The following is a 21,218-nucleotide window of genomic DNA, read 5'->3' as shown; positions in this document are numbered from 1 at the left end:
AGTTTAGAAAAAAAAAGTTAGGCTTCTCCTTAAAAAAGTTCCTACATCGCCCCTTATTTTAAAATTTAGACCTAATTTAATAAAAAGGGCCTAATCTAAAAAACTCAGAAATTGGTTTGAAAAATAAACTAAATCAGACTTATCTTAAAATTCTGATCACAAAACACCTAATCCTAGCCTAAGAAATAGGCCTAGGCCTAAAGCCAAGCCTAAGAAATAGGTCTAGGCCTAAAGCCAAGCCTAAGAAATAGGTCTAGGCCTAAGGCCAAGCCTAAGAAATAGGTCTAGGCCTAAACCCTAGTTTAGAAAAAAAAAGTTAGGCTTCTCCTTAGAAAAGTTCCTACAACGGCCTTTATTTAAAAATTTAGACCGTTTAGATCTAGTTTAATAAAAAAGGACCTATCATAAAAATTAGGGCTTAAGTTAGACTGTCTAACTTAAAAAACTCAGAAATTGGTTTGAAAAATAAAATAAACGAGACCTATTAAACGAATTTTTCAGAATATTAAATAATGTAAAATTAGACTTAGGTACATACCTAGTTCCAAGATAGTTTCGCCAAAAAGAAACAACATAATATCCATGATTTATTTCACACTACACACGACTTCAATTATTTTAATTCATTAGCAATCGAATTTATGTATATTTTGGTGTGATGTGGTGTCTTCACGTTTAGCAATTAAAATATCCTTTGGTTAAAGCCATGTGCTGCGGCGACAGTCCATAGTATAAGCCTAAAAGGTAACCAAACAAACATTAAATATTGAAGAAAAAATATTTTTTTGCAATTTTCTTTACCTCCAAGAATTTCTACTTAAAATGCCAACTTTTTTTTTACGCAAATGCTTCTTTAAAATTGTAAATTAAAATGCCTCCATAGCGGATTAGAGTGTGTGTCGACTAGATTGTGCAGCTCCATGGAACCTACAGCCATCAGCTGGTAAACTCCACCCCTCCTCAACCTGATGCTATTCAACCGCTCTTGTTCCTAAAAAAAAAACAAATTAATTCAAATAAAGAAAATTGTTTAACAGGGTTTAGTTGGAGCTTTTAGGCATACCTAGTGGTAGAACCCGAATTTCTAACTTCCCACTAATGGCACACTCCAGAGATTTTGGGTTCTCCTCGGCAATTGAGATTTCAGCATTCTTGGGTGGTAGCACCGGAAATTCCTGCAGGACAATGTTTGGAAGACTACCAACAGTCGACGTTGGAGCACCATTTTTGGGCTTCGGCTCAACCGGAACTTGACTATCAGGACTACTATCACGTACCCCAACATTTCGCATGATATCAAGTTGAAAAGCCTACCGAAAAGCAACCCCAAAATATTAGAATTTCCCTAAATTCAAATCAATCTAAGGAAAATAGAGAAAAACTCACGGCTTTGTCGAAGGCCGCTTGCTGCAGAAGTGGCGGCGTTAGATGCTGCCGCAGTGTTGTCCCAAGTGCCGGATCTGACCAGCAATGAGGTAGATATTCCTGCAGATTCGGATAGTCCTCGATGCCGGTGATATTGAGCCGAGTTTTGCGGCAACGCTGCCGTGCTCTACCATGATTCCAATGCTGTGGGCTGTGCAGCTCCTGCCGCCACTCGTTGTCCGTTGTCTCCTCCGAGTCGTCAAATTGGGATTTCCACTGAGATGCCAGTGTTAGAGCACCACCACCGCCACGTGTTATCTGTTGCAAAGCCGATACGTTCTCATCGTCAATCACAGCAAATTGAGTCACTGAATGATCACGTTGGGTCACCCTGGAACTTGAGCCCGTACGCAGAGCACCCTGCCTCCTACCGCTGGCACTCTTGACCACCCCACGATTTGGTGGAGGTGCCGGATTGGATGTAACTGTTTCCGTGCAGCTTCCTGCTCAAAACAACCAACAATTTTTCATGAAAACTTCAACAAATAAAAAAAATGCAAAGAGTCCTTACCTAAATCGTGAACACTTGTGGGTGGTGCTGTTAGTACCCGAAGGCGTCCAATGCTACCCTTCTCAGTATTCTTAGTTGTTGGTGGAGTATTTTCATTGTTTTTCGTCTCCTGTTCTGCTGCAGCTTGTTGCTTTCCCTGCTGCTGTACCTGTTGTTGCTGCTGCTATAGAAAGAAGAATATCAGCATTCATTACAAAAATTCCTTTAAAAGAATTAAGTAAATATAGATAAAGACTTCATGCAAAGAACTGAAGGGTCCGACAAAAATAAATCCTGTCCTTGAAGGATATAAAGAAAATGAGGGGCAATCACTGACCCGAATTGGAATACCAGAGTTCATTGAAACCCCCACAACCACGTAGCTTGAGTAACTTGTATCGTCTCTAATTGAAGGTGTCTTCTGTCGTCGACTGCATCTGGAAGCATACTGATAGCCTCCACGATGAGGCATAGGCGCCACAACACTATGCGTGTAATCACAATCAAGGATACTTACATCTGCCTGCAGTTGCCTCTTGGTCGGACTCGAGAGGGATGATGTAATGTGGGGCAATTGTGCTTTAACACCCGGTTGATGGTGCACATCAGGCCGATGAATCCTCGATGGGGCCTGAGATCGTGTTGGCTGCGGAATCATGGATGCTGCAACCAGGGGCTGTGTTACAGCTGATGCATTGCAATTCTTATCCAATGTTGGTGCCTTATCGCGATTCACGGGCTCCGTTGTGGGTACCTGGGCCGGAGGTTCCCGTCGTGGTTGTACCACTTGTTCCATGTTGCTGGCATTGGATGCAGCAACGGTCATTTGTGTCATGTTGCAGTGCATATGTTCGTTGCGCAGCTGACTCGGTAGATTGCTCTGGAGTGAGTTTGTAGATATCACAGTACCACTTGTTCCGGAATCTGTCTTTTCCCAATCATACGGATCGGACTCCTTAACCCCACGACGCTTCATGCAGCGCTCAAACAGGCCTGCTAGCATTGTGTAGTCCGGCTTGTCGGCATACATGAGTGACTGGATGTGCTCGAGGAATTGCTTGAGATCAGACGGTAGATGCTTCAGGAGCAATCTATGATCATATTTCTCCTTCATCAGCCCAACTTGTTCTTTATCTTTGATCTTTCGCCACGGCAGTTGCCCATTTACAAATTCCACTAGCATGTAGAATAGCGACCACAGATCATCATGACGACCCATTTCGCGATTTCTGTGCGCATTGATACTCGCATACCTGAAAACAAATTAAAAGTTAAATTGTCTTAAAGATTAAAATTGTAAGAAAAGGCAAGAAGGAAGCTCACCTAACAGTCCCTCGGAATCCCGCAGCAGCACGTGGGCAACGAACCTCACCCGTACCCGTTGTGTACTGCCGGGCAAGCCCAAAGTCAAGCATATAGACGCGTCGGCTGTTGTAGGGTAGCCTTCCCACGGAGAAATTACTCGGTTTGATGTCCCGATGGAGGAAACCCACCGAATGGATGGACTCAATAGCACGCAAAATTTGCAATCCCAACCGCAGTGTTGTGCTGAGACTGAAGGCTCCACGTGGCTGAGCCCGACGCAGCTCTGCCAAATTCTTCCCCTGTAGCTGCATCACAACGTAGTTGAAGCGATCATTGCGACCGCAACCGATAAATCTACAAACGTGCTCCTTCCCCTGGAGCTTCTTCAGCACAGCTACCTCCATCTTAAGCACCTGTTTCGGCTGACGGGCCGATTCAACTTTTAGGGCCACCTGTTCGCGCGTTATGAGATCCTGACCCTCGTATATCTCCCCAAAGCCACCGCCTCCAATCTTCCGCACCACTTTCCAGCGCTCCTTCACCACGTGGCCCGGTTGCAGGAGATCCTCGGACGTCATTGTTTTGGAAATCTACAAAACAATTTAATTTTTTTAATTTCTAATAATGATAATTATTTTTTGAAGTTTAGTAGTTATTAATTTTTCTGTCTCTAATTAATTAATTAAATTTTAAATCAATAAACTTTTATCTTGAAAAAAAAAATACTCGATTTTCTGGAATAGATATCTCAACAAAACAAATTAAAGAAAATTTTAATTATTAAATCAATTTTAATAAAAATCATTTGAAAATCAAATTTAAAAATAAATTCTTTAAAATTAATCTGTTTTAATTTGAAAAAAATTTTTTTTGTAACGAAATGGGTCAATTTAATGTTAATTAAAGCCCTAATTAATTAATTTTAAAAGCACTACAGAAAATTAAAAATTTAAAAATAAATTCCTTAAAACTAATCTCTGCTATTATTTTAAAAATAAAAAACTTTTTGTAACAAAATGGGTTAAATTAAAATTAAAATAAAAACTTTAAAAATAAATCCTTAAAAACTAATCTGTTTTAATTAAAAAAAAATTTAAACTTTTTGTAACAAAATGGGTTAATTTAATATTCAATAAAAACCCTAATTAATTAATTTTAAAAGCACTACAGTAGAGAATAAAAGAGAAGCCTTAATACACACCTTAGTGTTGATAAAGTTTTGGTTATTTATTTTAATATATTACAGCAGCAATTCCATTTGCCTTTAGTTTGAAATAAACTCATCCATTTGCCCTGCCCTCAATTGACACGCTAAAAAGTTTACACCCTTTGTCACTACTATATGAGATCCAATTCATACTAAAGATGTCACATAAAATCACAATTTTAAAATTTTTAATTCCACTAATCACAAACACACTAATCACATTTTTTTTTATTAATAATTAATTAATAATTAATTTATCTAGGTTCCTTTGGTACAACCAGGGGCATCAAGTTGCAAAGCACCTACATGTAGGGATACTTGTATAGACGGGAAAATCTGCAAAGTAAAATAAATATTTAATTTTCATTTTCCTTTTACACTACACACACATATATATAATCCTCACACACACATATTGATATATAATAGACTGCCCTGACCTATAATACATTTTCCATCATTTCCCAAATCCAGGTTTAGTTTTTAAAAAAAAAGCATCTTTACAGCCTAATTTTATCCCGACACATTAAAAAAAAAGAATTTATTAAAAAAAACTTTCAAAAAAAAATGTGAATCACAACGAGAACTAGAAGTCAGAACTTTTTTTCAAAAAAAATCTGTGCTACCAGACTTTCCTCCGGGAATGGCCTCAAAAGCATTTAAAAAAAAATATTTTCCATGAAAAATAAGAAAAAGAAAATTTGTTAAAATTATTAAACAAATTTTATTTAACATAGAAACAAAAAGTATTTTTTTTTAAAACAAAAAATTACAAAAATAAAGCATTTTAAATTAAAAAAGAAAAATTATAAAATATTTTGTACAGAGTGCAGCCTTCTGGCCGTTTTGGGGGGTGCCGTAGTGAGGCGCTAATGAGCACAAGGGTGTGATCTGTGGCGAGCCCGTTGGCTACATCCTCCCACACATTTCAGGTAATCTGGCACCCGGTTTCCGGGAGATCCCAATGCTTCCCACCACAGATTTAGTCTCACCTGAATTGTGGGCTTTTGTGGTGAATATTCCTAAATATGAGATATTGTGTCACCTGGCGCCTACACCTAGTGGGTGGCAAAGAACAAATTTTCATGAGGTTTACATGGGTAACATTGCATACACAAATCCCCCCTGAGTGCCCTACCACAGCCCAACCCTTTTCGCACACACTGACCTCCGCAGGTGACCCAGACGACTCCACTTTTATCACAATATCAAACACCCAAATCACTTGTGGGTGGCTTTTTTGCACCGGATCAATCAATAGCATTCACTTCCGTGTACCATATCTGTCACTTTGAACATATCAGACATGAGGGCGCATGCCTAGAGGAGCCGATTGCTTCCGTTCTGCCTTCGGGAGTCCATATTTGTTGCTATTTTCCCATCACGAACTGATTTATTCAAAAACTTTGTGTTGCACGTCTTTTTCCCGCCAAAAGTATCATAACTATTATCCATTACTTCATAGAGGGCGATAGTATCGAAATCGATCTCAAATGGGTCAGCTGAAATGTTCTTGGCGTTCTCGGTATGTATTTTTGTTTACTGTTCTCTTTTTATTAATTAATTTGTGTGAAATGTAGTTATTTAACGTACAACGCACATTTCTTGTAACATTCATTAACATTTCATCTTGTCGGCCATAGCAGATACTCCCTCAGGAACCAATTATTCAGCACTAAAGCTTCCTCCTACAAATGAGGTTAGGTCCGATTTCCGGAAAGGCAACAAGGCACAAGCTTTCGCTATATCGGTCATTCGAAACAGTAGAGTTCTGTATTAATATTCTTCTCACCCATTAAAAATAATGAGCATAAGGAGTACATCCGATGTGACGCTAACCAATACCTGACTGTAAATAACTTTAACCCTTTGAATTACTACAAGTTTGATGAAAGAAAATCTGGTAAAATGTTTTCTTTACAATAGAATTTTAAGATCAAAGTTTCAGGTTAGAAATTCATGTTGAATTAACTCTTTGAGGATCTGATATTGCTAACCTAACTTTCACTTTAATTTTCTTTGTAAGAAACGTTTTTCCGTTTCTTCCCAATTTCTATTCAATAAAAACTTTAATCAAAACAAAATTAATCAAAACATAGTTTGTCTATGAAATCGGCCCAGTTGTCTTGGATTCCTATAGAATACAGTACCTTCTCGCAGTAGATGGCACTACTGCGGCAGGTCAAAACTATCAAAACTTATCAGAGAGTGCGCTCAAGAGTTGCTTGCATAGTCAGAGTGAATTGAGACGCGATCGTGAACGCATGCGCTGCGTTGCATCGGGCTTGAAATTTGGTTGTTTTATGTGGAAAATCAGTTGATAAAAAAGGAAAAGGTGTGAAAAATCGTTATGGAAGTCCCATCAACGAGTGAACGATAACAAATAAACTAATAATGGTGAAAGGATGTGGTTTTAGTTATGTTTTAATTGATTTTTTGTATTTTGGTTCTCCCTGTGTGTGCTCCCAAATGTGATTGATCCTTGTTTTCTTAATTTTAAATTCTCTCACATCTTCTCCTCCTCTTATACTACCACCCCCCGCTACAAATAAGAGAGAGAAAATTACATGAGTGCTAAATGTGATGCAAAGAAAGATAAAATGTGTTTTAAAATATCAACAATTAGTAGGAAATTCTATTGTGGCAAATCACTAAAAAAGGATTACAATTGGATTAATATTCTATTGGCTGCAGCAATCTTTCTTGGATCTCTTCAATGGACAGAAGGTAAGATGCTGATGGAGAAAAAAAAGAAGCCCAAGTTGAGACAAAAATCTTTTTCTTTTTGCTCTCACTGTGTTGAGAAATTCACCTCGACCAGTTGGATACGTTGTTGAGTTGGTTTGATTTGCCGTGTGGACTTGGCTGCTGTATAGCCACCAAGTTGGCTCATGAGAACATTGAATGTGATGTTCTGTGATTTTTCTCGGCATTTCCGCAAGTGTGGGTGCAAATTTGAATGCAACGTTCAAACCGGGGGGACGCCGTGTGATGAAAATGTTCACGTGTGGCGGGAAAATGGGTTTGAATGCGGCGGGAAATGGGGAAAATGTGATTGCATTGGTGCGGAAAATGCGGCAACAGCGCTTCCAATCACAGGACAGGAGGTTCGGTTCTCTCAACTTCTTTTTGGACCGCGATCTCCGTCGCAAAGTGGTTGTAACCGAAGTTGCTTTACTTTCCGTTCTTTTGCAGTGTATGCGTTCTCGAAATTCGAATGGGAAGAAAGAAAAACGTTCACACTATAAAATGGAGAGCAGGTGTGCGGGCCAACACAGTCACACAACACAATGAAGATTACAAGCTTGCACAGAATGGCAGGGAATTGTGTGTTTGTTGGGTGTGCCTGTGTGTGAGTGGGTTCCTTTTTTCTCCGAGAAAAACCCCTCAAAATGTCGCGAGAGAGAGTGAGAGGGCAAATTGATTGATTACCTATGTTTGAGGGAGATAGGGATAATCAAGAGGATCATCATGGCGGACGTATTGAGTGAAATTCACTATATAGCTAAAAAGATTTAAGTTTTCCTATGAAAGACTTGAGTTTTCCTAAGATTTCTTAAGTTTTTCTATGTAAAATTTGAGTTTTCTTAAGATTTCTTAAGAAAAACTCAAGTCTTAAGTCTGATTGAGTTAAGTGAATTTCACCAAATTGTTGGTTAGATCAAAAAGAGGTGAATAAGAAATGCATTATTGGATGGAAAAAAATTTAAGGTGGAATTTTCATTTTGGCACCTCAAATTGCATCAAATGAAGATGAAAAATGATTATTCATACATTCTTCTTCGTCTTTTTTTTTTCACTATACCAACTAGCACTTGATGGAAATGATTTTTGCTGCTAAAAAAGAATTCACAAGCGCGTTGTGCAATGGGAAAGAGAAACGTGAGCTTTTTTGCTTACCACACCATAATTTCTTTTGTTTTGTGTATTCCTTGCAATGAGAGATGAAGAAAAAAATAAATACAAAATGTACATGCTCGAGACAAGAGTGTAAATTAATTATTTTCAGTTGTGCTATCGTCTTATTATCATTTAATTAATTTCATATATTGCACATATTGCCGCCATTGTGATCTCTGTGTGATTTTTCTTTGATCATCTTAGATTTTGCAGAAATACCTGCAGAAGGAATGCACAGGTTCCAAAAGATCTTCAAAAAAAATATTAAGATTCTCAATAGAAAAAATAATCTTAAAGTAAACATTCAATTTAATTAAAACAAATGCCTGATCTGCACACAAAAAATATCAGAGAATGTTTTTCTTTTAATTCCCTAAAAGCATCCTCTTAAAAGTATTTGAACAATAATTATTTAAAGACAAATATTTGATGTCCAAAAAATCAAAAATCTACCGAGTTTAACAAATTAAGTAAATCGACAAATCATCTTTCAACAATGTCTTCACATGGGCAAGAGATCATGAAGAGAACAACAACAAAAAATCTCTTTACACTTAAAAGCTCACAGTGAATCAATGAAATTTAGATTAAGGCTTTTTGTGTACCTTTGAATTGCTCAATCTCCATCACAACCGGACGAGAGATAGTCCGCAATTGATTTTTGATTCACGGACTTATCGTCTCATCCGCTTGTTTAGTTGTGGGGGTAATTTTAAACCCATCTTTGGGAGATTGGTACCTTCCCGGAAAGCAATGTCTATAATCATTTCTCTATTTTCGATCATTGACATGATGCCCATTGTTAAGGTACTCAAAATTTTAATTTTCCCAAAATTTCCACAAAAAAAAAAAATAGGAAAATTAGGATTTTTTTGTAATTTGAAATATTTTGGAATGGAAAGCATAACAAATGGCTCAGTTTTGGCTTCGATCAGATCGATCCACCAATTAGAGAGCGGTTGATTTTTGAAAAATACGAAAGAAGCCGAAACGAAGCAATCACTTTTCGTTGTCAATTCGTATTGCTAACTCTGAGGCCTGAGGAAAGAAAGAAGTACATATCTTCGAAACGTCATGTAATAACAAACAGTTTCACATTTTCTGTTACTATAAATAATAATAATAATCTTCAAATTACTTAAAACTAAATTAAAGAAATCATTTTAACAGAGAAGAAAACATTTAAATTAAACTTTCAATTTTTCAACGTTTTTCTTTAACAGAAACTATTAAATTTTAAATAGAGATAATAATAACTGAACCTTCTTAATTAATCATGTCCATCCATTTAGTTCTTCTTTTTTTACAAACTTAATGATTGACATTTGCTATAATACGTTGGGGAGTTCCCGAAAAATGTGGCTCATCAAATATTTGGACCATTTTGACCTAAAGACTCCTGACTTTCTTCTAATTTCCACATTTTGTACACCAACAACATAGTATTGTTGCAGAATCATTCCCAAAGTTTGTTACTTTACATCGCAACTTGACGTATAGAAAAGGTACCTACTCACAGTGTATGAGTAATGATTCCATGAAGGGACCTCTAACCTCCTCCTCGGTGCCCGAAAGAGATTGAAAGACGTAAAATCCTGGGACAAGTAATTTACGCAACAATTTTCTCCCTCAAATGAGATCTCAATTTGAGTAGGAAGAAAAGTAGTTTTTGGAGTAAATATTGAACATTGATCATTTCACAAAAATACTCTTTATCACTATTTTTTGTTTGCTCAATGACCAATGCTACTATTTGCAGATGGTACAAGATTTTTCTTCAATGAACAATGCATTGAAAATTTCATTTGAAAATGTTCTTCATCGTGCATTTTTGTGCTTTGGAATTGAAGCAAAAATTCCTGAATTGATATACAATATAATTCGATTTGACCTCATCAAGTGGTTAGAAGAATGATGAGATCAAGCGTGCCGCGGAGTACTTTGGCCTCTGTGCTTATAATATATACCTATAGCTATGTATAATATATAGGTAGTTTTTTATAACGTGTAATATGCTCTCACATTTTTACATCACACTGTTCAATTTGGATTGAGAGGTTCTGCTGTGTGCTGCCTTTTTCCTCCATCGAGCCATCTTATGGGTACACTATGGATGGGAGCAAAAAAAAACTGAGGCTCCACGAGATGGGTCTTCTTGTGTGGATGGATGATGGGAGGATGGAGAGAGAGAGAGAAAAGAGGAAAATAAATAAATAATTTTTGTTTGGTGGGAACAACGTGAAAGATTCTCATAATTTCAATGGCATATATATTCCCCTTACATTGAGACGCCTTTTATTTACTTGTTGGAGCGAAAGAGATATCCCCATCGTTGTCTCCCAATTATTCTTCTCCAACTATTCTGGTTTTGTAGTTCTCAATATCTTGAGCATAATGAAAGACTCGGCACATGCCCGCGAGGGAGTGTAAAAACGGTCATTATGGCAAAAGATTTCTTCCATTTTATGAAACACAACATTCGAGATTCGGACTTTTTCTTTGGTTTCTTTTTATCATCCAATCAATTGCTTATTTTATGCGCTATGTTTTATCACATTTTCTCTGTATTTTCGGGCCGCTCTTGTCTTTTTTTTTATTAATTCATCTCATATAGTCCAAATAGCAGCAACATTTTCACTTTATAATGGCACATCATGGTGAAAAACGCGCCAAAAAATTCCAGTTGTCGATTTCATAGGGCACCACATATGATAGAGAGAGCGTCGCAACATTAACCCCTAAGCATAAAACTCCCCGTAACACTGGCATGTGGTTATGTTGTGAAGGGAAACATCGCAATGAGGGAGAGGTAATACCTTTCTGCATAACTTCTAGCAGGCAAAATGTAGGGAAAACTCACTCCAATATCGTTCTGGTGGATGCACTAAACAACCGCCAGTTGAATTTTTACCTTCTGTAGTGTACAATTTTTTCTTTCAAGCTCCCTCTTTGCTCTCTCAGAAACAGTCGTGAATTCATGATACACCTAAGGGTAATATTCACCTTTTGCAGAAATTGTTGTAAAATAAAGCAACGGTCAATTGACTGATACGGCTTACAATGGGCAAGCCAGGTTAAGGGGTACATATTATGTGAAATACCCGTTTCAATTTAAATTACAATCTTGCCCATGCCAATGCTGTGACTTATTCTTATATCAAGATATTAAAAGGAATTTTCTTTAAAATAAAAGAAATTTCTTTTATCTTCCTTTGAATTTTACTTTTTATAAGGACAACTAAAAATTCCTTTTATATTAATAAAATTAAGTTCAAACTGTCTGAAAGAAACATTTCAATTTTAGACTGTGTAAACTCATCAAGATTTTGATTTAGAATAAATATTCTTGTAGTCAATTTTTTTTATTTTATTAGTCAGACATCCTTTTGATACTATTGTGATTTGCTGCGCGAGACTTTCACCAGAACCACCAACAACATTTTGGTTCAATTTCTAAACATGTTGAAATACAATATTTTCTTGAAATAAATTCCAATCTCACTGAAAATTGTCCGAAAAACAATCGTTACAAATTATCTCCCCACAAACTCCTCAAAATGACAAAAACTCTTAGCTTTTATCTCTTCTATGCGAGTGATAGATAACACATAGAATAATCTTTTATAGAGAAATGAGATATGTATCAGTACATATTTTTGAGTTTAATGATTCTAAAGAAATTTTTGGCATGGTTTAATGAGTCATTCTTATTCTTAGATCTCTCTCTCTCTTTAAGAGATCAAAAAGAATTCGAAAGAAAAGTCAGAGAAATGCTAATAAAGTTAAAGTTTATTTGAAAAGTTTACTGGATTTTTACAGACTGAAAAAAAACGTTAAATTTAAAGAATTTTTTCACAAACTATTCACAATTATCTTCTTAGAATATCAATACTAAATTACTGATAGGAAAAATCATTTTTTAATTGTTTAATTGAATCAGATAAACTTCTCAAAAATATTGAGCTGTTTCGTATTTTTCTGGTTTCTGTGCGCACAATTTAACATTTTGTTGGCTACCACCAGCATACATAAAATTCAATGTAAAGTTAGATTAGAATCCAAAAAAAAATGGAACAACTCAATACTACCTGTACCTGTTGTATATCTCCTAAATAAATCATGAGAACCCAAAATGAATAAACTCCTTTCTCACACTATTCAAAGATTAACCGATCGACTTCTTTTTTTTTTAAGCTTTTTTTTTAGCACTAAGGGGGAAAACATTTGAGAGATCTTTTTTTGGCAAATGATGGTCAATTAATTGAGATGGCAGACGTAACATAACCAGTGGCTAAATGAGATTCACAACCCATAGAAACGCTTAATTGAGATTCATTGAATCTGGTGTGTGTGCAATTAAGGGGCTATTTACATACAATTTTGATCTCTGTGGCCATTTATTTATTGGTATTTATGTGATTTTGAAAAGTGGAACGATCACTATCAATTGTCTTGTGTAGTATCCCTACATGTGTATGCTTAAACTAAATTTATTCAAAATATTGTCTATTGGGCTTATACGAAACATCCAAAATGATTAAAAGATGGGATCTAAGGAGGGTGTGGGGAGAGCTTTTTGCTAAAAACATAATCTCGGGTGTGTATTAGCTGCTTGTTTTTGGGGGAAGAAATGATTCTGTCTCGAGATATTGAATGATTTTTGCCCATAATGTTGCTTTATGTATTCAAGTGAGTCTTGTGGGGAGAGACAAAGAGCAAGTCAGTGGTGTATTTGTGTCTTTTGGATTGTAGCTAAATGACAAGCCATGCGAGAGGAAGTTTGTGGTGTGTCTCCGTCAGTGAGAAAAGATGAAGACCCGTGCTGGCTAAATAGCAGAATTCATGCTATTTGAGCGGAAACATTAAACCGCGATAAGAAAATGCATATACATATTTTGCTAGTTTTTTTTCGCCATTTGTTGACGCCGTTCGAATTTTATTGGTTAACATTCCTTCCTCCTCTTGTTCTACCGATCACAACACTCACACATCTGTGGCGCATATGCAATGCATGCTAAAATGAAGAAAAAAATTAACAAATGTTTTAATATTTTTCAATTGGTCTGTGCAGATATGCTTGATCTCATGTTAAATGATTTATTGTTACTTCTCACACTTGTATATTCCCTCTCTATGCTGTACCACACATACACGTCAACATTGCGAAATACATACGGCTATGATTAATTACATAAGTCACATAAAAATTTTATAAACATTTTTTTCTACCCAAAAGATCTTTTTGTACGTTTAAAGGGGAAAAAACGTTAAAACCAAATGTGATCCAGTGGAAAATGATTTTTCAGTGTGGGAAAGGAGTGTTCATTTGGTGGCTGTGGAGGAAGGCCAGCAAAAAAAATTCCATATTGTATATTTCTGGGATGGGATACATTATTTTAATATGCTGCTCATATTTATTTATTCAACACTGTTGGATATATAGTGGAAAAAGAGAGCCCATGAGTTCATAAAACTCCCATGAATATTGGGGCAGTCAATGTTCTAAGCCGAGGAGAATCTTCCACACCATCAAACGCCAAATGCTCTTTGGCTGATGATAGGGTAAAGCGGGGGAACGTACCAATGTGACAAACAGGGAAATATTTTAATAGGGTGACTTCCAACGCAAGTCTTGAGAATGTTTACAATTTCTCTACGCGCAATGTTGCGACCTTACGTGGAGAAGAGTAAGATACTTTGTCTTTTTTTTTCTTGAAAGAAGAGGCATTGTGAGAAAAATATTTAGAGAATAACTATTGGTTGGAAAAAATTCTTTTGAAATTCTCCGGTCAAATTCAATTATAATACCCAATTCGATTATCCAAATGAACAGCACGATGGAATGATTCTGTGGGCTTTCTTTTCGCATCTTTTTATCTCTTCGTGATTTTTTTATCCACTTCCACGCATTATACCTCGCGTATCTCTCTCCATCTGATGGCCTGATATATTCTGCAAAAGAAATTTATGTAGCACCCAAAGAAATGCAAATTGTACAAAAAAAAACAACATATATCTTTTTGTTGAGTTTATTTCATTAGTTTCAACAGTTTGTTTCTTTTCATTGACACAGGGTGGACACATAAAGAATGTCTAAATCCACGAAGGTCAACATTTGAGACAATTCACTAAAATAGCAATTTTGTGTTAATTTAAAATTCAATTCCTTTATTGAATTTTTTATTTATGATAAATGGGCTTTTTTGCCCCCATTTGTAACCCAAAATCTCCTATTTGTTAGTCGCTTTACAATTGACATTGATAAAGTTTTGTAAAGCAATATCAATTGCTTAATTTACTACTAAAATGTAGGCTATATTTTCTTTTGCATTTCCTTTGAATTGTTTTTAATTGGCTTTAGCAAAATACTTATGCTATTGAAGCATAAAATCAGGTTTATTCTGTCTTAATTTTTATAAAGCTTAAGAAAAAGAAATGTTTTTAATTTTTAATTGAAATTGATTCCAAAAAGAGCTTTAAAATATTTTCTAGAACATTTAGAGGAGACTTAGGGCTAATAAATTCAAATAGCGTCTTATTATTTTAGGCTTAATTAAAGATTAATAAAAATCCTTTAAGATTTATGTTGCAACAACGGTTATTTCTTTCAATTAGGGACAATTTTTAAAAGGAATATTTTAATGATTAATTTACAACATAATACTACGTCAGGAACGAAAAAGCGATCAAAGTGAATTAAGTCAAATAAATTGATTTAAGATCTTTCCCCTTAATTTTATTTTTATAGCCTTCTCCCAAGTCATTCAACAAAGTTGCACAATCAGGTATTAAATTAAAGGAAATTTTACATCCAAATTTCCTTCCCAAGGTCGAAACTTGAAAGTTTTTTTCTGATATTATTAAAACAGGTAGCTGTGCGGTAGCTGCCCGTTACCTGTAATTATTCCTTTGACGTTATGTATGTAAGTAGTTAAAATGCGCACTGATTTCTCCGTGGCGGGCTACTCATTGATGAAAGTCCCGAGAGAAGAGGGGAGAAAAATTAACCTCTCTTATCCAAAATTACTCGCATATAAAACTTGACGAAAATTTAATGATTGAGGGCATATCGAGGAGAGGAAATGCATTTTGGGTTGCAGCAAGAAAAAAAATTTGTCCACTTTTTACCCATTCGCCGTTTTCTTGAATGAGAACCTTGTCCCGGCGTTTGCATATTGTAATGCTCACTTGAAATCCCCATGTCACGAAATCAATTCAACTAATCGAAATTCCTGGCAAAGCATGTTACCCACCAGTGAGACTAAAAGCGAAGATTCAGCGAATTACTGGCTCACCCTGCAATTAATGTAATTATTGAGCAAGACTGGAGTGAAATTGAGATCTTGATGCTTGGGGCCTGTAACTGTCTCTTTGGTCGTTTTTCTGTCTTTTAGTTTTTTTTGGTGTGTAAGTATTTCATTATCTTCATCGCTTTTTGGTGTCTTTTTTTGGTTTTTCCTCCGCGAGCACTGTGAGTGACTAAATCATCAACACTTGCACCAATTGTGGCGAGAGCATGTGAAAAGAATTCATCACATAAATTCAATGAGTTCTGGGGCAACTCTTTGTCATCACTATTTGATGCTATACAGGAGGATACATAGTGTGGGGAGGGGGGCTCACTGTTATGCTTGCTTATGCTTATGCTTTGGCTCACAGTGAGAGAGATAAATTCCAAATTGATGAATTTGCATAGGGCACTACTGTTTCGTATATACGGTGCAAATGCCACAGGTTGCATTTTAGATCTCTATGAGCAATTGCTACCAAAACCATCTATAAAAGGAAAAAGATTTAGCCCAGCAGAATGATGTATAAATGTAGGTAGTTTGTAGAATAAATATGAGACAGTGTAGATACATTTTATTCAACCCAAGTGAATCCCCGCGAGTCAATAGATTGCTTCCTGAATTCGGCATGAGCAGCTGCTGGAGATGAATTATACCAGCCGGATGATGCATATTAAGTCCGTTAATCTACATTTATGTAAATGCTCACTAGTCCGCCTTTCCACCAAATTGGCAAAGAGAGAGAGAGACCCGTTTTATGGTTTTAAGCAATATTTCTTTCTTGTTTCGTCGTTGTCTTTTGTCCTGCCCTTCTCGGGAATGTTTAGTGATTTTTCTACGTAGGAGGGTCCGTGTAATACCTCCTGGGAGGTATATATGAGTACTGTGACTTTCAATTTTTCTTCTTCTTCTCCTCCTTCTACGTCTTCCTCACACTTCCAAGATAGTTATGCTTCTTTTTCCATGAATTCTCCGTGGGTTATGTATATACATTATGAAGAGATCACCACTTAATCAATTAAGTTCAGGGTCACTATTTGCAGTCACCTTTGATGAGAAAAATGGTGCATAACGCATTCAATAAGGCCACTTCTTCTCCCCTTTGCAGTTTGAGTTTCTCTCAAATGAATTTTATGTGAGGATTTTGTGGGAATCCTCCCTCAAGATTATTCTTCTGGAGATTTATTGCGTGACCATGATTACCCGCATTCACTTTTTCTCACTCTTTTCCTGCTTCTTTTCTTTTATTATTACTTTGTTACCCTTCAAATTTAGAGAAATATATCTTTTGCTAATGATGATATTTTGAAAAGGAAAATAAGGGAAATTGCTCTTAATACGGGAGAGGCAGCTAGCATGTGCAATTAGGGGAGGATGTTGCAATATTGAACCTTTTATGATTTTTGTTAATGAATTTCTTTTTAATGTGACAAATTATTTTTTTTTCTTTTCGACTTATTTATTAAATTTCTTTTAAATTAAATTACTAAAAATAGTGGAAATAAATATTTTTATAGTCCAATTTATGCACTTCTCCCCTATTTTTTAACCACAACTAATCCAAGTAAAAATGAATTAAACAACCAAATTTTATTAATTGAAAAATTCTAAATTCTCACAATTCATTCTTATCGTCTCATTACCCGTCTACTGCATTATGTATGTACATATGCTAAATATATTTGAATGTAATGTACGATACGCGCCTCAACCATGTGCTCTGTATTGTGTTGAAAATCGTGTATGTTGCATTCGCGAGAGAGTGATGTCGATTGAAAATAATAAGGATAAATTAAATTGTAGCAATTGCTAGGGTCAGAGATGATGTGGCTCTTGTATATTATTTCATTGAGAGAATTCCATCGAGAGCATGAAGTTATACATCTTTCAATGGTGCATGTGTGAAAAGAGCACGAGAGGTGAATGCAGAGGGCGGGGAAAGGGTTTTAATTAAATTACATTGTGTGTGTCTCTTTTGTCCATTTGGCGGGAACATTTATATGTAGAAAATAATGTTCGATTGCGCTCAAATGAACATCAAAAATTTCCACATTACTTTTTTCTCTCTATATCCTATCCAACTCTATGCTGGCTTTCCTCATAAAACTTGTAGGTACCTATAGAATAAATTCATTCAATGTATGCCATTTTCTGATATTATATTCTGTGGCATTTTATGTGTGTTTGCATTTAAAAGCAATATTCCTATGGGCAACTCTATTGTTGAAGTACCAAACCAACCAACTGAGCATTGGGATTTTTCTTTCATACGAGCGGCTCTGGTTGATTGACTCTCTTACCTATGGGAGTGGATTGAATCAGTGATTGTAATTCAACAAAACGTTGCTGAAGAGAGAATAAAGACAGTGAGAAGATAAAAGTCTCCGTAGAGTGCTTGCATTCTTATTCTTCTTGACCTTGCAATTTAACGAATTTTTGAAAGGCTATTGAGTCTTAAGGATGCAGAAAAAGGCTAAATTTTTCTTAAAATTGGTTAATTAAAATCAATTTATCTCAATTTAAGAGATGTTTTGAATTAAATTAAAATAAATTTTGATCAAAGTGCAGGTTTAATTTATTTTATTTAAAAAAAAACTTATAAATATTTTCTTAGCGCATTTGAATTAATTCAGCAATGCAATTTAAATTATTTAATCATTTACATAACTTTTATTAAATCACACCAAAGGAAATCGATTTAAGGAAATGCATTGAGTATGAAGCTTTAAGTTTAAGATAAAATAGGAATTAATACGAGATGCTAATTAAATATTCTATGAATTTATGCAATTTATGTTTTCCTTGTTGGTTCTCCTTTGAAATTCTTTGAAAATTAATTCAGAGTTTGAAGAAATTGCAAGAAATAAATTAATTGAAACACGATAAACGTAAGGAAGTATCTGTCTCCGAACACAAAACTTTCTTCTGATTTTTTTTCTTTAAAAATGTATAAAAAAATATTTAATCAAGACGTCGTTTTTTATGCTAATGAGTAGTCTTATTGGGCAAAATTTTTACATTTTTTTCTCCCAAACATTTCTAATACAAAATTCAATTGAATTCAAATTCTTTTTAAATATTCTAGCATTTTTTTGATACTGTGTTTTCAGAATATTTTTAAAGCAAAGAAAAGACATTTTTATTTTAGTAAGATCTTCATAATGAGTTCTATTCTGCGACCAAGAATTTGTTCTAAAATTTCAACAATTTCAAAGGCTTCTTGGTCACAGAAGACGACACAATATCCTGTAAATAAAGCATACTACAAGCTCACAAAGAGGATTGAATCTTTTGCAAATTGTTGAATTAATTGCAATTGAATATTGAGCACGCTTCCATGAGATATTGAAACATGCGAGTTGGCGCGATAAAAAACTAAACATTCGTACGAAATAAAACCGCCATGAGAGCCCCCAATGGTTTAGTTCTTTTTCTCGATGGTGCGATTTTATTGTATTTGGATGGTGCGCGCAAAGAAGACCCGGGAAAGACCCCATCGCGCCAATATAATGTTAGTTTCACCTTCTCAAACGATGAATATTTTTCTTATGGTCCGTGCACGAGCACCTCGCGGCCACCAACTCAATAGCAATACCCGTCGAATGATAACAATAAAACATGATTATTATGAATCGGTGTTGTGTGCCCACATAATTCCCCCACGGTCTGTGTATTGGGAGGGAGATGCTGCGCGCTTTGGAGCAAATGTGTGGGGATAGAATGCAGGGAAAGAAGAATTCACAATCTTTGGATGACGATGATGATGATGGTTGTGGTGATGATGGTGATGACTGTGTGAGGATGGGTCCAAAAGAAGAAGAAGACGAAGGTAACCGGTTCCCAAAGAAGTGGTTCGGTGGACCGAAGATTTGTTGAGTTCTTCCAATATGTGTACTTCCATGGAAAAGAGTCTTCTTGACTTTGGGTTGGCAGCTCAGGAGAGACGAGGTGACTTGTATTTCATTTTAAAGCAGCACTCTCTTTGCCATCCACTGTTTGCTTGTTTTTATTTAGATATATAAATACCTACATATATAGCGAGAGATGGTTGAATGTTGAGGAGAGTTGGTGTGATGGAAGGTCTGCTGCGTGGTGCGGCAGAGAATGAGGTGGTAAAACCCGCAAACGAAGAGATGGAGGGAATATTGGTTGGATGTGGTGTAAGAAAAAAAGGGTAAAGAAGGATGAGTGGAAGAGCGAAGAGAACGATTGACGATAGCTACACAGAAGCAAATATTGCTGCTGTTGCCACTGTGGAAAGTCTTCCAGAAATGGCCACTGATTTCTTGATCACAACACACACACACATGCCATCGAAGGAGAGGTCGGATGACTGATTTAATTGTTTAAGAATTCCATGAGTCTGCGCCTTTTCTTCGTCTTCTTCACCTCCCTATTTACTCCCTAAATCCAAAGAGAGTCTCGCACTTGATTGAAATCCAAGATCATTTCGTGCATCGACCAATTAAATGCAATTGCAACAATAATTGAGCAATAATCACTAACCACCTTCACTTGAAATGCTTTATTCAACTGACATGATCTTTATTTTATTTTATTTATTTTTTTGTTAATTCTTTTCCTTCTCTTTTTCTTCCCCCAAATGCAGGATTATCCTCATGTACACTACCATGCCAACACGGAGGAAAGTGTATGTTGAAACCAAATGGAGAGCAGTTCTGCAAGTAAGTATTATTATTACATATAGCAGGGAAGATCTTCTCTTTTATTAAAATGTCACTAAATGAAACTTGAGAGATTTTCTACGGCACAGAGAGCTCGAAGATCATTCGAAAAAGGCAGCAATATAGGCGAAAAGATATCTTCTGCAACCGGATCGTAGACGATGAGACCGAAAGCACCTCATAGAGGGCCCTAAAAAACCATATACAATATGTATGTGGAAGAAGAGAAGGAGGTGTAATCTAAGAAAGCAATCGAATGCTCACAAATAGTCTTTTCGTGGCTCTGAAAATTCACTAATTCACTCGGAAACTGTCTCGAAGAGTGATTTATATTGAGAGACAATCGTTTAACCTCATTGAAAACCTGACAATCTTCCTGAAATGTACTTCGTAACATTAAATTTTCTTTCCTGTATATACATAATGTACCATTTAGAAGCAAGGGTGGGGTGAATTGGCTCAACAATAGGTGTTTAATTTGAGCATTTGAAGTAAATCTTTGATTTTCCAATCTTAAAAGTCCGTTTAAAGAGCATTTAAACAAGAAATTAGGACCTTTAGAATTTAGGATATAAGAAGTCCTAAAATATTCAGAATTTTGATCAAATTTTTTTAAGAATAATTGATAACAATTAAAATAAATTGAAAAATATGTGAAATTTCAAGAAAAAATCACAGGAAAAATACTAAAGTAACCGTCTTGTTTACCACCGAGGTGTACGTTAAATGACACACCTGTGTAAGCCTTTAGAGCAATACATTTTAAATGTTTAAAGGTACGGCAGAGACATAATTTTTGAAAAAATTAACAATAAGTTATGTGATTAAGAAGTTTTAAGATCTCCATTCCTAACTCCTCAGTCTGTCTTTATTTCATACACAAATATACCTACATACATATTTTTTACAGCAGGGAA

The 21,218-nt window shown here is 35.7% G+C and overlaps 2 protein-coding genes across 4 annotated transcripts in view; one reads left to right on the top strand and one right to left on the bottom strand.

Annotated features, from left to right (window-relative positions):
- Nucleotides 1-574: 574 nt before the first annotated feature.
- LOC129788557 (tau-tubulin kinase homolog Asator-like) lies at nucleotides 575-5,749 on the bottom strand. 2 transcript variants are annotated; one of them, XM_055824740.1, is made up of 11 exons: nucleotides 5,596-5,735; nucleotides 5,420-5,485; nucleotides 4,422-4,763; nucleotides 3,239-3,810; nucleotides 2,433-3,168; nucleotides 2,253-2,363; nucleotides 1,937-2,099; nucleotides 1,387-1,868; nucleotides 1,064-1,310; nucleotides 802-991; nucleotides 575-737 (listed from the first exon to the last, which is right to left on the bottom strand). In XM_055824740.1, the coding sequence occupies exons 4-10, from the start codon at nucleotides 3,796-3,798 to the stop codon at nucleotides 972-974; spliced, it is 2,319 nt and encodes a 772-aa protein (XP_055680715.1). In that variant the 5' UTR covers nucleotides 3,799-3,810; nucleotides 4,422-4,763; nucleotides 5,420-5,485; nucleotides 5,596-5,735; the 3' UTR covers nucleotides 575-737; nucleotides 802-971. The 2 variants fall into 2 exon arrangements, with proteins under 2 accessions (XP_055680715.1, XP_055680716.1); XM_055824741.1 differs by lacking the exon at nucleotides 2,253-2,363 and having other exon boundaries at nucleotides 5,596-5,749.
- A 913-nt stretch (nucleotides 5,750-6,662) lies between these two features.
- Nucleotides 6,663-21,218, top strand: part of LOC129788550 (neurogenic locus Notch protein) — a 46,059-nt gene continuing 31,503 nt past the window's right edge. For both annotated transcript variants that reach the window (XM_055824729.1, XM_055824728.1), the window contains exons 1-2: nucleotides 6,663-7,154; nucleotides 20,226-20,301. In XM_055824729.1, coding sequence (XP_055680704.1) covers nucleotides 6,995-7,154; nucleotides 20,226-20,301 — 236 coding nt within the window. In that variant the 5' untranslated portion in view covers nucleotides 6,663-6,994. The remainder of the gene's footprint in view (nucleotides 7,155-20,225; nucleotides 20,302-21,218) is intronic.

This window comes from Lutzomyia longipalpis, chromosome 2 (genome assembly GCF_024334085.1).
Source record: "Lutzomyia longipalpis isolate SR_M1_2022 chromosome 2, ASM2433408v1".
NCBI lineage: Eukaryota > Metazoa > Arthropoda > Insecta > Diptera > Psychodidae > Lutzomyia > Lutzomyia longipalpis.
The sequence above is the reverse complement of the archived record's forward strand: the minus strand, read 5'-3'. Positions and strand labels throughout refer to the sequence as shown.